Raw genomic sequence first — 15,824 nt, 5'->3', positions numbered from 1 at the left:
ACCAAGTCACCGCCTCTCCTCTCGGGAGCAAGGGTCCATAGGAAAGTAGCAGTTGGGAAACTTCCCCTCGTTGTGCTGTAATAGGCAACTTGCCCTCCCTGCCTTTCGCAACTCTTGTTCCATCACAGGTTGGCACAGCGTTTGAACAGGCTTCCTTTGGTTTGTAGGGATGCGGGGATGAGGTAAGCCATTCAGGGGTGACCAGTAGCCAGAGAGGGAGTTTCACTTGGCTAGCGGAAGTAATGGATAAGACAGCAGGTGGCAATAAGATCCGCAAGACAGGAGGCAATTAGCAGAAGATGTCTAGAATGGACAGGAGTTAAAATGTTGCTCCTGGGCTAGAGTGATAATGTAGCATGCGAAGCACTTGCCTTGCTCGCAGCTGACCCAGCTTCATTCCCCCGGCATCCCCTCTGGTCCCTGGAGCACCGCCAGGAGGACTTCCTGAAAGCAGAGCCAGGAGTAAGCCCGAGGCACTGTCAGGTGTGATCCCCAAACAAAGTAAATAATGTCCTTCCTCTTGCAAAAGAGGACTTCCACGACTTTGCTGTTTTCCCAGCCAGGAAACAAGATGGGAATCATTATGCAAGCTTAAGGACTACAAGGTGTGTGACGTTCAGAAAACTCGGGGTCATGCGGCAGACCATCTGGGGAAGGTCTACAGAGGGTTCGCCCCACGCTAGGGAAGGGTTCATCCTCCAGAGAGAACTGACATTGGAGCTCCAGCTTCTCCACTTCCCAGAGGTGCATCCTGGAGCACACAGGGCCGGGAGCACTCGTGTCTTGCTCCCCTGGTGTGTCAAGTGCAGATACTAACAGTGGAGGCCGCGTGGAGCCATGAAGCTCTGCCAGAGAAGGCGGAGCAAGCCTGTTTGCTGAGCCAGTGTTAGGAAGGAGGGTGCCTGACACCCAAGCGGGTGGGCTAGTGGAAGAGGGATGGGGGGGGAGGGGGCAGAAATCTGTTGATACGGCCAGTTTTCACACTTGAGGGGAGGAAAGGATAATAGCAGGTGCGGTGTTGGTTGTTCAAGCTGCTTCTGCATCTCAGACAGACGTAAGAAAGGTTTCCATACTAAGTTTCTGTTGTTTGGGGTTTTATTTTTTGGTGGGGGGGCTCACACTCGGTGATGCTCAGGGGTTACTCCTGGCTCTGCATTCTGAAATTACTCCTGGTGGTGCTCAGGGGACCCTATGGGATGCCGGGAATGGAACCAGGGTAGGCTGTATGTGAGGCAAACGCCCTACCCGCTGTACTATAGCTTTGGCCCCTCCATACTAAATTTTGATTCTTTTCCGAGGACAGAGCAGGAAGTCAGCTTCTGCTTTTTAAAAATTTTTTATTTTCAAAGTCTTTACCGAAGGTCTGAGATCACCTCTGAGCTCTGCCAACGATAGAACAGAAATACCAGCTCTGGAAAGGTGGGAAAGCGTTATGTATGAAACGTTATTGGCAACATACTGGATGCCACAGTGCAAAAATATATATTTCAAAAATCTGCCTCTTACAGAGGCAGACTGGTGGGTGGAGGGGGGTGGGGGGAGGGGAAAATTGATGGAGAAAATTGGAAGGAATTGGGGAGGAAAGGTGAAGGGGTTGGTGTTGGAACAATGTATGCCTGAAACAAAACCATAAAGAACTTTGTCATTTCACAGTGATTAGATTTTTTAATTTTGGGTCACACCTGGTGATGCTCAGGGATTACTCCAGGCTCTGCACTCAGGAATTTCCCCCGGTGGTACTCAGGGAACCCTATGGGATGAACTCAGGTAGGCCGCATGCAAGGCAAACGCTCAACCCACTGTACTATCCCTCGGGCCCCTTAAAATTTTTTTGATTTAAAAATTATAAAAAGGAAATAAAGAAATGCCAACTCTTCCCGGCAAACCCAGGATGCCAGATGCCTTCAGAAGGTGCCTTCCTCATCACGGCCACCAGGGGGCGCACTAAACTCTCACACTCCGTTGCACTGAGAATTACTAAATCCATTTCCCAACCTCTTCGGTCCTCCGAACCTTCTATAGAATAGGGATTTAAATAGGGATTTAGAATGGGAGAGTGACAATAGACGCGAAGATCCTGATTCACGATGTTGCCAACAAATGCTAGTTTCTCCCTCTTCACCCACCCCAATGAATGAACACCAGAATAGGAATATCTGAATGCCAGGAGACCCCATTGTTCCTCAGGGCTGTGGGTGGGGTGGGGGCAGGGGCAGGGGCCACCTACCCCAGTGGGCTCTGTGTAGAAGGAACAGTCCTGGCTCTCCACCCTGCCCAGATCGCTGACCTCACGGCCACTGTTGGTGCTGTGCCAGATTATGTCTGGCAACCACCCCCCAGACCCCCATTAGAGAAGTCAGAGCTGCCCTGTGGAGTTTCACCTTCAAAACAGGGTGCCAAGGTCATTCTCTTGGGCTGGTCACTCCAGGAGAGACGCCCCAAGAGAGAGAAGTAGGAACTTTCTCGAACTCTGCTGTAGGCCTTAACACCAGTCACTCTGTGCCCCAGGGCCTCAGTTTCCCCATTGGGAAATTGAAACGTTGAATTCATAGTTACACTGTAGCATCCTTCCCATCTCTGCCATTGTGCTAAGCTCTTGCTTCCCACTAGGTCTGTGTGTCTCCCCGGTGATAATGGCGGGCATTATTTGAGAATGTTACCTTGATATTATTTGGTTTTGGTTTTGCTTTGTTTGGGGGCTCAGGGCTGACTGCTGCTCTACACTCAAGGGTCACTCCTGGCAGGGGTTGGGGGACCAAATGGGGTGCTGGGGATCAAACCCATGCTGTCTGTGTGCAAGGCAAGCGCCCTGCCCACTGTACTATCACTCTGGCCCCGCTATGTATCACTATAGCACTGTCATCCCGCTGATCATCGATTTGCTCGAGCGGGCACCAGTTACGTCTCCATTCGCCCTAGCCCTAAGATTTTAGCAGCCTCTCTTTACTTGTTCTTCCCAGCGGTGCCACATTGGAGGCTCTTACAGGGTAAGGAGAATGAGACCCATCATTGTTACTGTATTTGGCATATGAATACGCCACGGGGAGCTTGCCAGGCTCTATCGTGTGGGCAGGATGCTCTCGGTACCTTGCCAGGCTCTCCAAGAGGGAGAACTGGGCTATTATAAGAGGTCATGCAGCCACAAATGCATTTGTGGCCCCGCTATGATTTCTTTTTAATTTTTAAAACCTCTTCTAATTCAATGAATGTGTTTACAGTAGTGATACCATACAGGGTCTTGGTGTCCACTGTTATTATTATGTCTGAGTAAACTGATTTGAGTCACATGTTACTGGCTTTTCTGTCCGCTACAAGCTGCATACACCATGGCTGTCCCTTTAGGCAGTGACCACATACCCCGTGGGCACAACCAGCTATACCATAGGATTTGTGTCATTAAACTCCTTGGTGTTCCCACAAAGACAAGCCACCAAACAGCATACCTCTGGGGACAGATCCCTCTTGTTTATTTTGTTGTTTTTGTTTTTGTTGTTGTTGTTTAATTTTTCCAATTGAAAAAAATTTTCAATTTTTCTATCCATGAGCTAGACCATTACAAAGCTGTTCATAATTGGGTTTCAGTCATACAATGATCTAACACCCAGCCCTTCACCAGTTTCCATTTCCCACCACCCAAGTCCCCTGTTTCCCTCCCACCATCCCCCAAACCCACAACCCCTACCCCAGCCTCCCTCTATGGGAGACACTTTCCATCTTGCTCTCTCTCTCTCCTTTTCCTTTTATGCATTATGGTTTGTAGTACAGGTGCTCAGAGGTCATTTGTTCAGGCCATTTGGTATTTTTATCAGGATGGTAAGGCTGGAATAGCTTTTCAATTGGGTGGGATGTGGATGTGACTGCCGAGGCTTCCGAAAGTACAGGGAGGTGGGGAGAGGTAGCCCATCCAGGCCCTGAGAAAGCCTGGAGATTTCAATCACAAATCCCGCATACCTGAATTTTCAGCAGATAATCAGATCCCTCTTGTGATGTGACTCCCTGACTATATACCATCTTCATTTGCTTCCAGACACTAAGTATCTAATGGACTGAAAAATACCTGTTTCCTTGTTGGTTCACTGAATTCTTTTGTCCCAAGGACCCTCTTACACTAGATAAATACATTTTATAATTTGGTTAAAGAAGCACTTTGTCAGGGGTGTGAGCACTGATCCCCAAACGCTGAGCTTGACATGTGGCTACAAGTTCAACTTATGGAATAGCATACGGATTGTTCTGACAACCTCGCCGTACTTGCTCATTGGTATTTTCAACTCTCAGTGACGTGGCAGGGTGGGGACGATGCCAGAGCCTGTGTGGGGCCAGGCCCTTCTTGTCCTGCTGGGATCTTTCACTTGGCATTCAGCTACGTGACTGTTGGATATCATTGGTTTGTCCTGCTCCCCTTGCCACTAGGAGCTTAGGTTTATCAGTCACTCCCATCAAAGTGCTCCCGAGTCACTCCCATTCCTTTGTTTATCTGTAACCATTTCTACCAGTTTATCTGCTCTTCTTTTAATCAGACTCTGTTAATTTGTAAAGTCAGACCTTGCTAGGATAGTGTAAGTTAATATTGTCTTTAAGTTAATATTGTCTTTCTCCTCTCTTATGTCTTTTGAATAGTTTACCTTAAAACCATATCCTTTTTGTATGGGCAAAGAAAGACATTTATTAATATGCTTTGGTAACATGGGATTTAATTGGCTTCAAATATTATTCATTCCTGGGCATCTGCTTTCTCGATTTAAGCTTCAGCTGCCTTTGCTTCCTAGCACCCTCAAAAGCAGGGTCCCAACGGGGGACGGGACGGATCCAGGGCAAGCGGTGAGTTGTGTGCTACCCTGACATCGAGATGGGCCTGGCCAAAGCGCCTAATGCTTAACTATATGTTAAGAGCTTGGTCATGGGCAAGTGTCATGTCATGATCCAAAAGCAACAATGAGACTAGGGCCCTGCTAGGGCTAGGAAAGACTAATCTGGCCTGAGCACTGTAGTCTGAGATATCGAGGTGACCCCCCGGAGAGCAATTCTATAAGCTTAATGCGTCTCTTGCTATGTCCTTACAAAATGATTTATAATACGAATACTTAGTCGAACAAAGAGAGGAGAAATACACCCATGGAATTCTGCTCTTGGGCGGATGTCCCGCTGAGAGAGATTCTGTCCTAGTGAAAGCATCCCCTAAGGGATAGAACTTTACCCCCTATGGATTGTAACCACACCTACGCATAAGCCCTGGGCCTGCGGCATCCGGAGCGGATGCGGGAGATTTAAGGTAGCTGTATGAGGGGGCTGGGGCGAGTTCCAGAGGAGCAGAGAGAGAGAGAGAATGAAGTAGCATGAGGGAGGAAGAAGCAGGAGGAAAATCAGAGGAGAATGGAGAAAGGAGTTTGGAATAAAACTGCGGTGAGACCAACCATCTTGGCTCCGTTCCTTCCCTCACCCCCGCCTCTCTTTTTATTTTTGTGTTTTTTACACACGTGACTTTATTTGCACCGTGCTCCTTAGCTACTAGAGTTCCAGTGGACATGCTCGCTGGATCCCAGTCATGACTTGGTACCTAGCTTTTCTTTTCTTTTTTCTTTTCTATTTTCCCCCCACACTCCAATCCTCCCCCTGCCTCTATAGCAGACAGTTTCCCCCATACCCTCTCTCTACTTTGGGGCATTATGGTTTACAATGCAGAGATTGAGAGGCTACTACATTAGGTCCTTCGTCAACTTTCAGCACACATCTCTCATCCCGAACCATTCCTCCAACCATCATTGACTTAGCGATCCCTTCTCTATTCCAGCTGCCTTCTCCCCCAGCTCGATACTTAGCCTTTCCTCTCTCATCACCTTACCCCTGGATTGAGGGAGGCTGATGAAGCTCTAAGGACAATGAGAAGGAAGTTGGCAGTCTCGTTATCGAGGCGTTTCTTCTCATGAGGGCTGTTTCCTTAGCTGTCAGAGTGAAGTGAATGGTCCTTGGCAAGGATGGGGTACTCAAACTAATGTTTGGGTTTGGGGGAAGCCTTCAAATAATTGGGGAGGGTCATTGTCCTGTTGGAGTGACAGGGAAGGAGAGAGAGAGAGAGAGAGAGAGAGAGAGAGAGAGAGAGAGAGAGAGAGAGAGAGAGAGAGAGAGGGAGAGGAAGCTATATAGGAGTGGCCTTCCCTCAACCCTGGCTTTCATTTGTCTGCGCTTTGCCCTGCAACAAAGAGCATGTTTATTGACAGTTCAGGCCTCCACAACTTCTGAAGTCCTCATTTCAGTGCACAGAACAGACATGCGAGATGGGATGCAATGGCCGTTGGGAATTTTAAGCTTGGTTCTTGCCAAGGGCCTGGGGTTGTCTGGAGAGAGGGGTTGACATGTCTCCCACATCAGCCCTCGGGAGTGCAGGTCAGGGTCCAGGCTTCAGGGACCTGGAAGGGCACCTAGGACAGAACCCCAGTTGATCAAACTCCAGGCTGAACTATAAAAAGCCCAGTGAGAAATGCAGCTGTTAGGACCACCACCAGAAAGTTTGAATCAGCAAACGGGGAAACGTTCTCCTCTCCCAGAATGCTAATGATTTCAGAAGCCAAATTACAATCACGAGGCCAATTTATTCACTTAGAGTGAAAATTACAAAATTTACGGGAACCAGATGTTTGTGTCAGCTTCTCCCGACTGATAAACAGCACAGGGAGCCAAATTATTAGGCCATTTCTTCGGGAGCAGAAGCCAGACAGAGGGCATGTGCTGACTCGGAGGAGTGTCTTCCAGTCAGTGGCTCGAGGCCACCCCACACCCCGTGGAAGGAACAGTCATGCCAAGCAAAGTGTCATCTTGAATCCCCAGGTCAGCTGATTCCGTCCCTGCCAAGGCGGAGCCAACGCTCGCCTTGGCGTCTCTCCATTCTCGGTACATGTCTTTCTCATGGTCCTGGCCCAATCAGGGTTACAATGCAAATGATTAGCTCTCTGCTTACTTTCCGGGACATCATCCAAATGGGATCTCAATTGGAATTTTTTGCCACTCTGAAAGTTCGTCACACGCTTAGAACTGATTTTCCCTTCCTCGCACAGATGGCGAATCCAACTCACCAAGTTCAGATGTTACTAGTTTTGCTCTTGAAAATCTCGTCGGTTTTGGGGACTAGAGCAATGGTGCGGCACGACGGGTGCTCTCTTTGCCCGTGGCTGACCTGGGTTCGGCTCCCAGCAACCCATATGGTCCCCGGAGCCAGGAATGATCTCTGAGCACAGAGCCAGGAGTAATGGCTGAGTACTGCTGGGTAGGCCCATAAGCCAAAAAGAAGAAAATCTGGTTGGTTTCATGACCAGCCTGGCACTTCTTATGTAAAAATTACACATGGTTTGTGTGTGTGTGTGTGTGTGTGTGTGTGTGAGAGAGAGAGAGAGAGAGAGAGAGAGAGGGAGGGAGAGGGAGAGAGAGAGAGAGAGGTTGGGAAAGGAGAGCTGAACGCTGTGTGTCCAGTCCTGGGCCCCAGGGCTGGGGACTGATAAAACTGGAATTGCCTCCCCGAAGCTGTGCAACCAGCCCCTTCTTGCTCCTTCGGCTGTGAATGCATTTTCTCCTCTTTTGAAGCAAAGAGGAAAAGCAAGTGTGCATTTTAGCATCCAACCTTCTAAAGATGTCAGACGGCCTCGCGCCCTCCGTGACAGGGGTGGGCAGTGGGGTGATGAGCAGCTATAAACCGCGCAGCCCCTGCTCGCCCAGGAGCTGGTGCAGGCAGGAGCGTCCTTCCGTTGAAGACTCCCAATACATGTGCACACTTTTTTTGCAGAACCTGAACGTGGCCGAGGCCAGAGGCAAAATCCTCCGCTATGGGGTGACCTTGCAGGAAGAGTCAGGGGAGGAGGCCCCCCAAGAGAGCACCACGGAGCACTCCTCCTGGAGCACCATCATTCCCAGAACAGGGCACTGGGCGGTGACGGTGTCGGCCAAGAACTCCAAAGGCGCTTCCCCGCCCACCCGGATTCCCCTCTCGGACCTGTGCACAGCTGGTGAGTAGCTTCCCTGTGGCCTGTGGGACATCGTGGTCTTCCTCACCTCTTTCTCCCACACGCCCCGCCCAGGGCCGGACACGGGAGTTGGACCTCAGAGCCAACGGCCTTCAGAGGCTGATCCGTTCCACTCAGCTGGAAAAAGCGAGTGGGCATCTCCGTGCTTCCATGTCCTTCTCTCTGAAGGGGCTCACATCACCTCTCTCAGGCCACGGTGGGACTAAGTACAGAGGTGAGAGCATAGCCGGTATTCAGCGTGAAGGGATTGGGAGTGATGTTAAAATGAACATTAATATCTGGCTCACGTGCTGGAGCGATAGCACAGCAGGTAGGGCGTTTGCCTTGCACGCGGCCAACCGGGGTTCGATTCCCAGCATCCCATATGGTCCCCTGAGCACCACCAGGGGTAATTCCTGAGTGCAGAGCCAGGATTAAACCCTGTGCATTGCCAGGTGTGACCCAAAAAGAAAAAAAAATTAAAAATATATATGTATGGCTCAGTTTTCCTAAAGCAAGAAGAACTTGTGTTCTCAAGTTCGAGGGGGGAAATATTATATGTATGATCAAAATACATTTGCTTTTGGTTTGGGGGCTGTACCCCGCTGTGCTCTGGGATGACTCCCATCTCTGTGCTCAGAGATCACTCCTGGCAGTGTTCAGGGGAACAGATAGGGTGTTGGGGATTCAACCTGGGTCGGCTGCTTGCAAGGCAAATACTCTACCCACTGTCCTGTCTCGCCAGCTCCTCAAAATGCGTTTTATATCAATGAAATCCTAACTCGAAGGAAACTATAGCCCTTCATCAACTTACATTAGGTTATGTTTTGGTATGCCCGTAGTATGTTGAAAATGTCACATGCAAATTGAGAATGTATTTTATACGCTTAACCTGTCAGATCTCAGAACTTGGACAAGCCTTCATAGATGTGCTGATAACACATATGGTACACAGATGGGCGAAGTCATCTGACACAAAAGCCATTTTATAGCTAAGTGTTGACTAGTCTCCACACGGATGGGTGTTTTGTCGACATAGCAGGGTGTAAAATCACAGTACCTGAACCACTGCCCGAACAGCCCAGGCTGGGTATCTGCCGACCCCCTCACCATGGAGAACCACCAGTAGGATCGCGGCATACTGACTGCCCGGAAGTAGATCCACATTCCAAATTGGAGATCCTATTTCCACCGAGTGTGCATGCTTCAGAACCACAGAAAAGTGGGAAACTCCTAAACGGAACCTAGTAAGCCAGGAACTGTTTCCATAGTAATATCCTGCTATACTGCAACTCTCTGCCAAACAAACTTAGACATGCATGCAGTTACATGCATTGAAAACCTTCAAACCAGCCTTTTACAGCAAAATCCCCTGAAAACTAGCTTCTCAGAATAAAAACACATGCTTAGCCAAAGAATAATAATAATAATAATAATAATAATAATAATAATAATAATAATAAACTCACTGTCACTGTCATCCCGTTGCTCATCGATTTGTTTGAGCGGGCACCAGTAACGTCTCTCATTGAGAGACTTATTGTTACTATTTTTGGCATATCCAATACGCAATACGCACGGGGAGCTTGCCAGGCTCTGCCGCGTGGGCTTGATACTCTCGGTAGCTTGCCGGGCTCTCCGAGAGGGGCAGAGAAATCGAACTCGGGTCGGCCGTGTGAAAGGCGAACGCCCAACCACTGTGCTATTGCTCCAGCCCAATAATAATAAATACACATTAAAGCTGTTTCTTAAAAATCAGGATTCCAGAATTGGAGGGACAGTACAGCCAGTAGGACTTGTGCTTTACACACAGTTGCCACAGGTTCGATCCCCTGCATTACATGGCGTTCTGCAAGCCGGGCCAGGAGTTATCCCTGAATGCAGAGCCAGGAGTAAGTCCTGAGCCCCACCAGAGGTGGCCGCAAAACCAAACAAACATACAAAAAAAACTCCAAGGATTTCATGATAAGAGCAATGGTCTTTAAAAAAAATTTTTTAAAAAAAGCAAAAATAAGAATGTGTAACTGGATTCCTTAAAATTCATTACAACTAAGGGCTGGGATGATAGCACAGCGGGGAGGGCATTTGCCTTGCACGCAGATGACCCGTGTTTGATTCCCAGCATCCCATATGGTCCCCTGAGCACCGCCAGGGATGATTCCTGAGTGCAGAGCCAGGAGTAACCACTTCTGAGCACTGAGCTGGCAATAACCCCTGATCACAGCCCCCTTCCCCAAATGACACCTTTTGTAGTCTTGAACATGCACAACTCAAGAAAGCTGAGCTTATAGGTTTAAAATGCCAGTTGAGGGGCTGGAGCGATAGCACAGCGGGGAGGGCGTTTGCCTTGCACTCGGCCGACCCGGGTTCAATTCCCAGCATCCCATATGGTCCCCTGAGCACCGCCAGGGGTAATTCCTGAGTGCAGAGCCAGGAGTAACCCCTGTGCATCGCCAGGTGTGACCCAAAAAGAAAAAAATAAATAAATAAAACACCAGTTGAAGTGTGACCCAAAAAGAAAAAAATAAATAAAACACCAGTTGAGGGGCTGGAGCGATGGCACAGCAGGTAGGGCATTTGCTTGCACGCAGCTGACCCGGGTTCGATTCCCAGCATCCCATATGGTCCCCTGAGCACCGCCAGGGGTAATTTCTGAGCGCATGAGCCAGGAATGACCACTGTGCATCGCTGGGTGTGACCCGAAAAGAAAAAAAACAACAGTTGAGATCCTCAGGACACACTCACAACACACGCGCACACACACACGCACACACACACACACACACACACACGCGCGCGCGCTCAAGCAAACAAGGATAAATGTGATGTGTATACCTCAAAGTGTGCAAGGGCTCTGGAACAGAACAGCCAACACAGAGGGTTCCTCAGAGCACGGAGACAAGCTGGTGCTCCCCAAGGGAAGGAGGACGTACAGCATGAGGATTTTGTTTGGGTTTGATTTGAGGCCGGACTGGAGCGATAACACAGAGGGTAGGGCATTTGCCTTGCACGCGGCCGACCTGGGTTCAATTCCTTCATTCCTCTCGGAGAGCCCAGCAAGCTACCGAGAGCATCCTGCCCGCATGGCAGAGCCTGGCAAGCTCCCCGTGGCGTATTCGATATGCCAAAAACAGTAACAACAAGTCTCACAATGGAGATGTTACTGGTGCCCGCTCGAGCAAATCGGTGAATAACGGGACGACAGTGCTACAGTGCAGTGCTTGATTTGAGGCCACACACAGCCATGCTGGAAGCTCATTCCTGAGGGCTAAGGGAACCGTATGTGGTGCTGTGTGGTGACCGCATGCAAGACGAGCGCCCTGCTGCTGTCCTATTGCCCCGCCCCAGCACAATTCCAGAGTGAGAGCTGAACAGGCATGGACTCTGCAGGGAGAAGAGACCAGAGGTGGGGACAAGTTTGAAGGCAAAGCAGAGAAGGAGGGGACCTTGATGGCATGAGATCCCTGGAAAACTGGAAGACATGGAATCGAGTGACACCAACAGGCCACCTGACACCTTCCTGTCCAGCAGGAGACAGAGGTGAAGCTCCCCGAACACTGCCCAGACCAGGGAAGGGAGGGGGGATGGGAAACGCTCTCTCCTGGTCCTGGAAATTTTGGAATCTGGAGCACTTACATCTCCGGCACCCCCCAGAGAACAGGCAGGCGTCTCCCGCGGTTCATCCTGGTCTCACACCGTCTCCGAGTGGTCAACGGTGGGTCCAGTTCTGTAGTGTCTCTTTCAACAAGTGTCCACACAGCTAGCACAGGCTTCTTTCCCAGGAGGGAAAAAGCAATGTCTCGCCTGGAAGAAGTACTGCTTTTGAGAGTGGCAAGAATGGCTTTATCATGAAAGGCACCTGGCCCGGACACTCAAGAATGATTTGTCTGTTTCATGATCAACATTTAGCACGTGGCCAGGCAATAAGACAAACATGTGTTCTTGTGTTTCAGTCGTACAATGCTCAAGTGCCCATCCAAGTGGGTACCAAGTGCCCATTCTCCACCACCAATGATCCCAGTATCCCTCCCGTCCCCCCATCCCCCCACCCCATCCCGCCTCTACTCAAATAAAAATAAAATAGTTAAGGGTGTGTGTGGGGAAACTAACTGAGCTGGACCCGGACCTAGAGAACGGGCCCCTCCCAGCAGGAAAGCAAAATCAAGGCTGTTGAACCACTAGGATGGGCCACCACAGTCCAGAAGCAGAGAGCCAGGAGCACAGTTTTGAAAGCGAAAGGGCAGCGAAAGAACAGTCTGTGGCCCGGAAGAGGCAGTGAGTCCAGGAGAAGGAGACGCTCGTCTTTATAGTAAGGACAGTGTCTTCAGAGAGAGGAGCACGGGTGTCAGGAATGCGAACGAGAAGGGAGAGCAAGCCAAGATTCCCTGTGGGAGCGGAGAGCGCGGTCAAGGCGCTGAAGAGCAGAAAGAACTCGCTGGGATGAGGGGGAAAGGCTGGGGGGAATGGAAATGAGGAAGGAAGCTGACAAATAAGAGGGAAAAAATAAAGCACCGACTAGCTATGGAGTGCATCAAGGAGGAGTGTCTCAGGAAGAGAAAAAAAAAATAAATCAAGTGGGAAAATATTTGAAACCGTCATAAAAAGGACAAAATTCAAGAAAGATATAAGGTGGCAGAATGAGATCACTCCACAGGCCGAGCTGGACAGAAGGAGAAAGAAGTCTCTTCTAGAGTGAAGTTTACAAAAGTTCTAGTTAAAGAAGAAAACATCAAACTAGGGATTAAAATGCCAATGACTGACAAATCGGGCTGTGAAATCTGTTTCACAACCGAGCTTGTAAGAATTCGTAAAGGGCCCATTCTCCACACAACTGTACCATATGGTGTTTCACTAATAAAAGATTAAAAAAAAAAAAAGAATTCGAAAGGGGTTGAAAGTGACAACGCAGCAGGCTGGAGCACCTGCCCTGCAGGCATGTGGAACCGGGTATGGTCACTGGCCCCACCTGGACCCCCAGGCACCTCCAGGAGTAATGCCTGAGCAGGAAACCACCAGATGCCTTCCCTGAGCTTAGCTATGTGGGAGCGCCCCCTCCCCTCAACAAAAAAATACATGACAATGTCTCAAGGGAGAAAATATTTGTAAAAGTTGAAATGGAAAAATTATGTCCAGCTAGACTATCACTGTCACTGTCATCCCGCTGCTCATCGATTTGCTCGAGCGGGCACCAGTAACGTCTCTCATTGAGAGACTTATTGTTACTGTTTTTGGCATATCCAATACGCACGGGTAGCTTGCCAGGCTCTGCCGAGGGCTCGATACTCTCGGTAGCTTGCCGGGTATCCTTTAAAAATGGTAGAGGTGGGTTGGAACCATAGTACAGCTGGGAGGGCGTTGGCCAACCTGTGTTCAATCCCTGGCATCCTATGTGGCCCCCTGAGCCCTGCCAGGAGTGATCCCTGAGTGCAGCAAGGAGTACCCTCTGAGCACTGCCAGGTGTGGCCCAAAAAGAAAAAAAAATGGAAAGGTAGAGGTGGCTGGGGAGATGGCTCGAGGTCTGCTACTCAGGCTTCACATGTAGAAGGACCTGGATTCAACCCCTGGCATCACATGGGCCCCAAAGCTCCACCGAAGTGACCCTCCAGCACTGAGCCAGGTGTAGGTGTGTCCCCTGAGCGCAGGTCAGTAGTGGTCTCAAAACAAATGTAATCATTTAATCAAAATTACAGAGAAAGAAAGATAAAAAACTCAGGTCAATAAGAAGTGAATAAATAATAAAGGCAACAATGGAAATTAATAAGTCAGGCATTAACAGTAAAGTTTAATTTTTTTTTAATTGAATCACAATGCGATCCATAGTTACAAAGTTGTTCAGGTTGGGTTTCAGTTATATAATGTTCCAACTCCCGTCCCTTCACCGGTGTACATTTTCTACCACCAATTTCTCCAGTTTCCCTCCAGTTCCCTCCAGTTTCCCTCCCGTAGCCTCACCCTCCTCTCACTTTTCCTCTCTCTCTCTCTCTCTCTCTCTCTCTCTCTCTCTCTCTCTCTCTCTCTCTCTCTCTTTCTCTCTCTCTCTTCTCTCTCTCTCTCTCTCTCTCTCTCTCTCTCTCTCTCTCTCTCTCTCTCTCTCTCTCTCTCTCTCTCTCTCTCTCTTCCTCTGTCTGTCTGTCTCTGTCTCCCTCCCTCCCTCTCCCCCCCCTCCTTTTGGGCATTATGGTTTGCAATAAAGGACTGAAAGATCATCGTGTATGTCCCTCTACCTGAGTGTAGAGCCAGGAGTAACCCCTGTGCATTGCCGGGTGTGACCCAAAAAGAAAAAGAAAAAAAAAACCAGAAACCTTTCAGCTAGAATTAGATGAAAAAGTTAAACACAGGGCCGGAGAGACAGTACAGGGTTTGACGTGCTTGCCTGGCAGGCTGACGACCCGGTTTATTTCCTAGCCCCACGTGTGCCCCAAATCCCACCAGGAGTGATCCCCTGAACACAGATCCAAGAATAAACCCTGTGTACCATCATGAATCGAGAAGTCCCATATTATACCCTGTTGGCAAAAATTGTGCTGGAGCGATAGCAGTCGGTAGGGCGTTTGCCTTGCACGCAGCCCGCCCGGGTTCGATTCCTCAGCCCCTCGCGGAGAGCCCGGCAAGCTACCGAGAGTATCCTGCCCACACGGCAGAGCCTGGCAAGCTCCCTGTGGTGTATTCCATATGCTAAACACAGTAACAACAAGTCTCAAAATGGAGACATTACTGGTGCCCGCTCGAGCAAATCGGTGAACAACAGGATGACAACAGGCTGAGCAAAAAGTCGTGCTAACTAATGCTAAGTGCTGGCCGAGGAAGCGAGCGCCCCGGGCTCTTCAGAGACTGACGGGGAGAATCTACCCTGTCTTCAGGCAGTGCTGTGCATGGGGCTCCCGGGACACCTACACCGGCACACCCAGGGATGTGCAAGTGGATGTTCCTTGTGTTATCAAGGATTTCGTCGGGTTTGTTTGTTTTGGAGCCACGCCCAGCGGTGCTCAGGGCTTTCTCCTGGCTCTGCAATCCGGAATTACTCCTGATGGCACTCGGGGGACATATGGGATGCCGGGGACCGCACCTGGGTCAGCCACATGCAAGGCAAAGACCCTATCCATTGTTCTATCTCTTGGGCCCCTGTGAGCAAAGATTGGAAAGGTGTCTCTTGCTCATCACGGGGAGGTTGGAGGTTGAGGCAGCACTCTGAAGGACTGTTCTGGATGTGCCTGTCAACATCACGGATAGATCCCTAAATATTTAGTGGAAAAGAATTCCAGTACCTCTCATGAAGCGATAGTACAGCATTTGCCTTGCATGCGGCCAACCTGGGTTTGATTCCCGGCATCCCAAATGGTATCCCCAAGCACCGCCAGGAGTAATTCCTGAGTGCAGAGCCAGGAGTAACCCCTGTGTATTGCCGGGTGTGACCCAAGAGGCCAAACATACACACACACACACACACACACACACATACAGAAGTACAGAGCAATACCAGTTTGCAGGGATACACGTATATCAAAATAAAATTCTAGAAGGTGGCTTAAAAGGATGCATAGAAATTCCTGGAGCAGGGAGGTGCCTTGGGGACCCAGAAATGGAAAGTGAGATGGCGAGCGGAGGGGGGGAATGATTCTACCTTTCACACACATCATAGGACAAAGAAGCGGGATGGACTAACATCTGTCGGGCTGAGGTCCTTGGAAAGCATCCTTCCTCAGAATATAGTAAAAGGGGATGCCCAGATTGCCCTCGCCCCCCGTGTCTAGAGGAGAGGACAGAGAAGGAAGGAAAACAAGGTGGGTCAAGGAAGCGAATGGGAAGAAATGAACAAACAGGTATCAGGACTTT

At 49.6% G+C, this 15,824-nt stretch overlaps 1 protein-coding gene across 1 annotated transcript in view; it reads left to right on the top strand.

Annotated features, from left to right (window-relative positions):
• Positions 1-15,824, top strand: part of IL12RB2 (interleukin 12 receptor subunit beta 2) — an 80,641-nt gene that overhangs the window by 33,981 nt on the left and 30,836 nt on the right. The window contains exon 8 of the mRNA XM_055139758.1: positions 7,775-7,994. Coding sequence (XP_054995733.1) covers positions 7,775-7,994 — 220 coding nt within the window. The remainder of the gene's footprint in view (positions 1-7,774; positions 7,995-15,824) is intronic.

The sequence above is a fragment of the Sorex araneus genome, chromosome 5 (assembly GCF_027595985.1).
Source record: "Sorex araneus isolate mSorAra2 chromosome 5, mSorAra2.pri, whole genome shotgun sequence".
NCBI classification, from domain to species: domain Eukaryota; kingdom Metazoa; phylum Chordata; class Mammalia; order Eulipotyphla; family Soricidae; genus Sorex; species Sorex araneus.
Note: the sequence above shows the minus strand (reverse complement) of the source record. Positions and strands in the feature narration are given on the sequence as shown.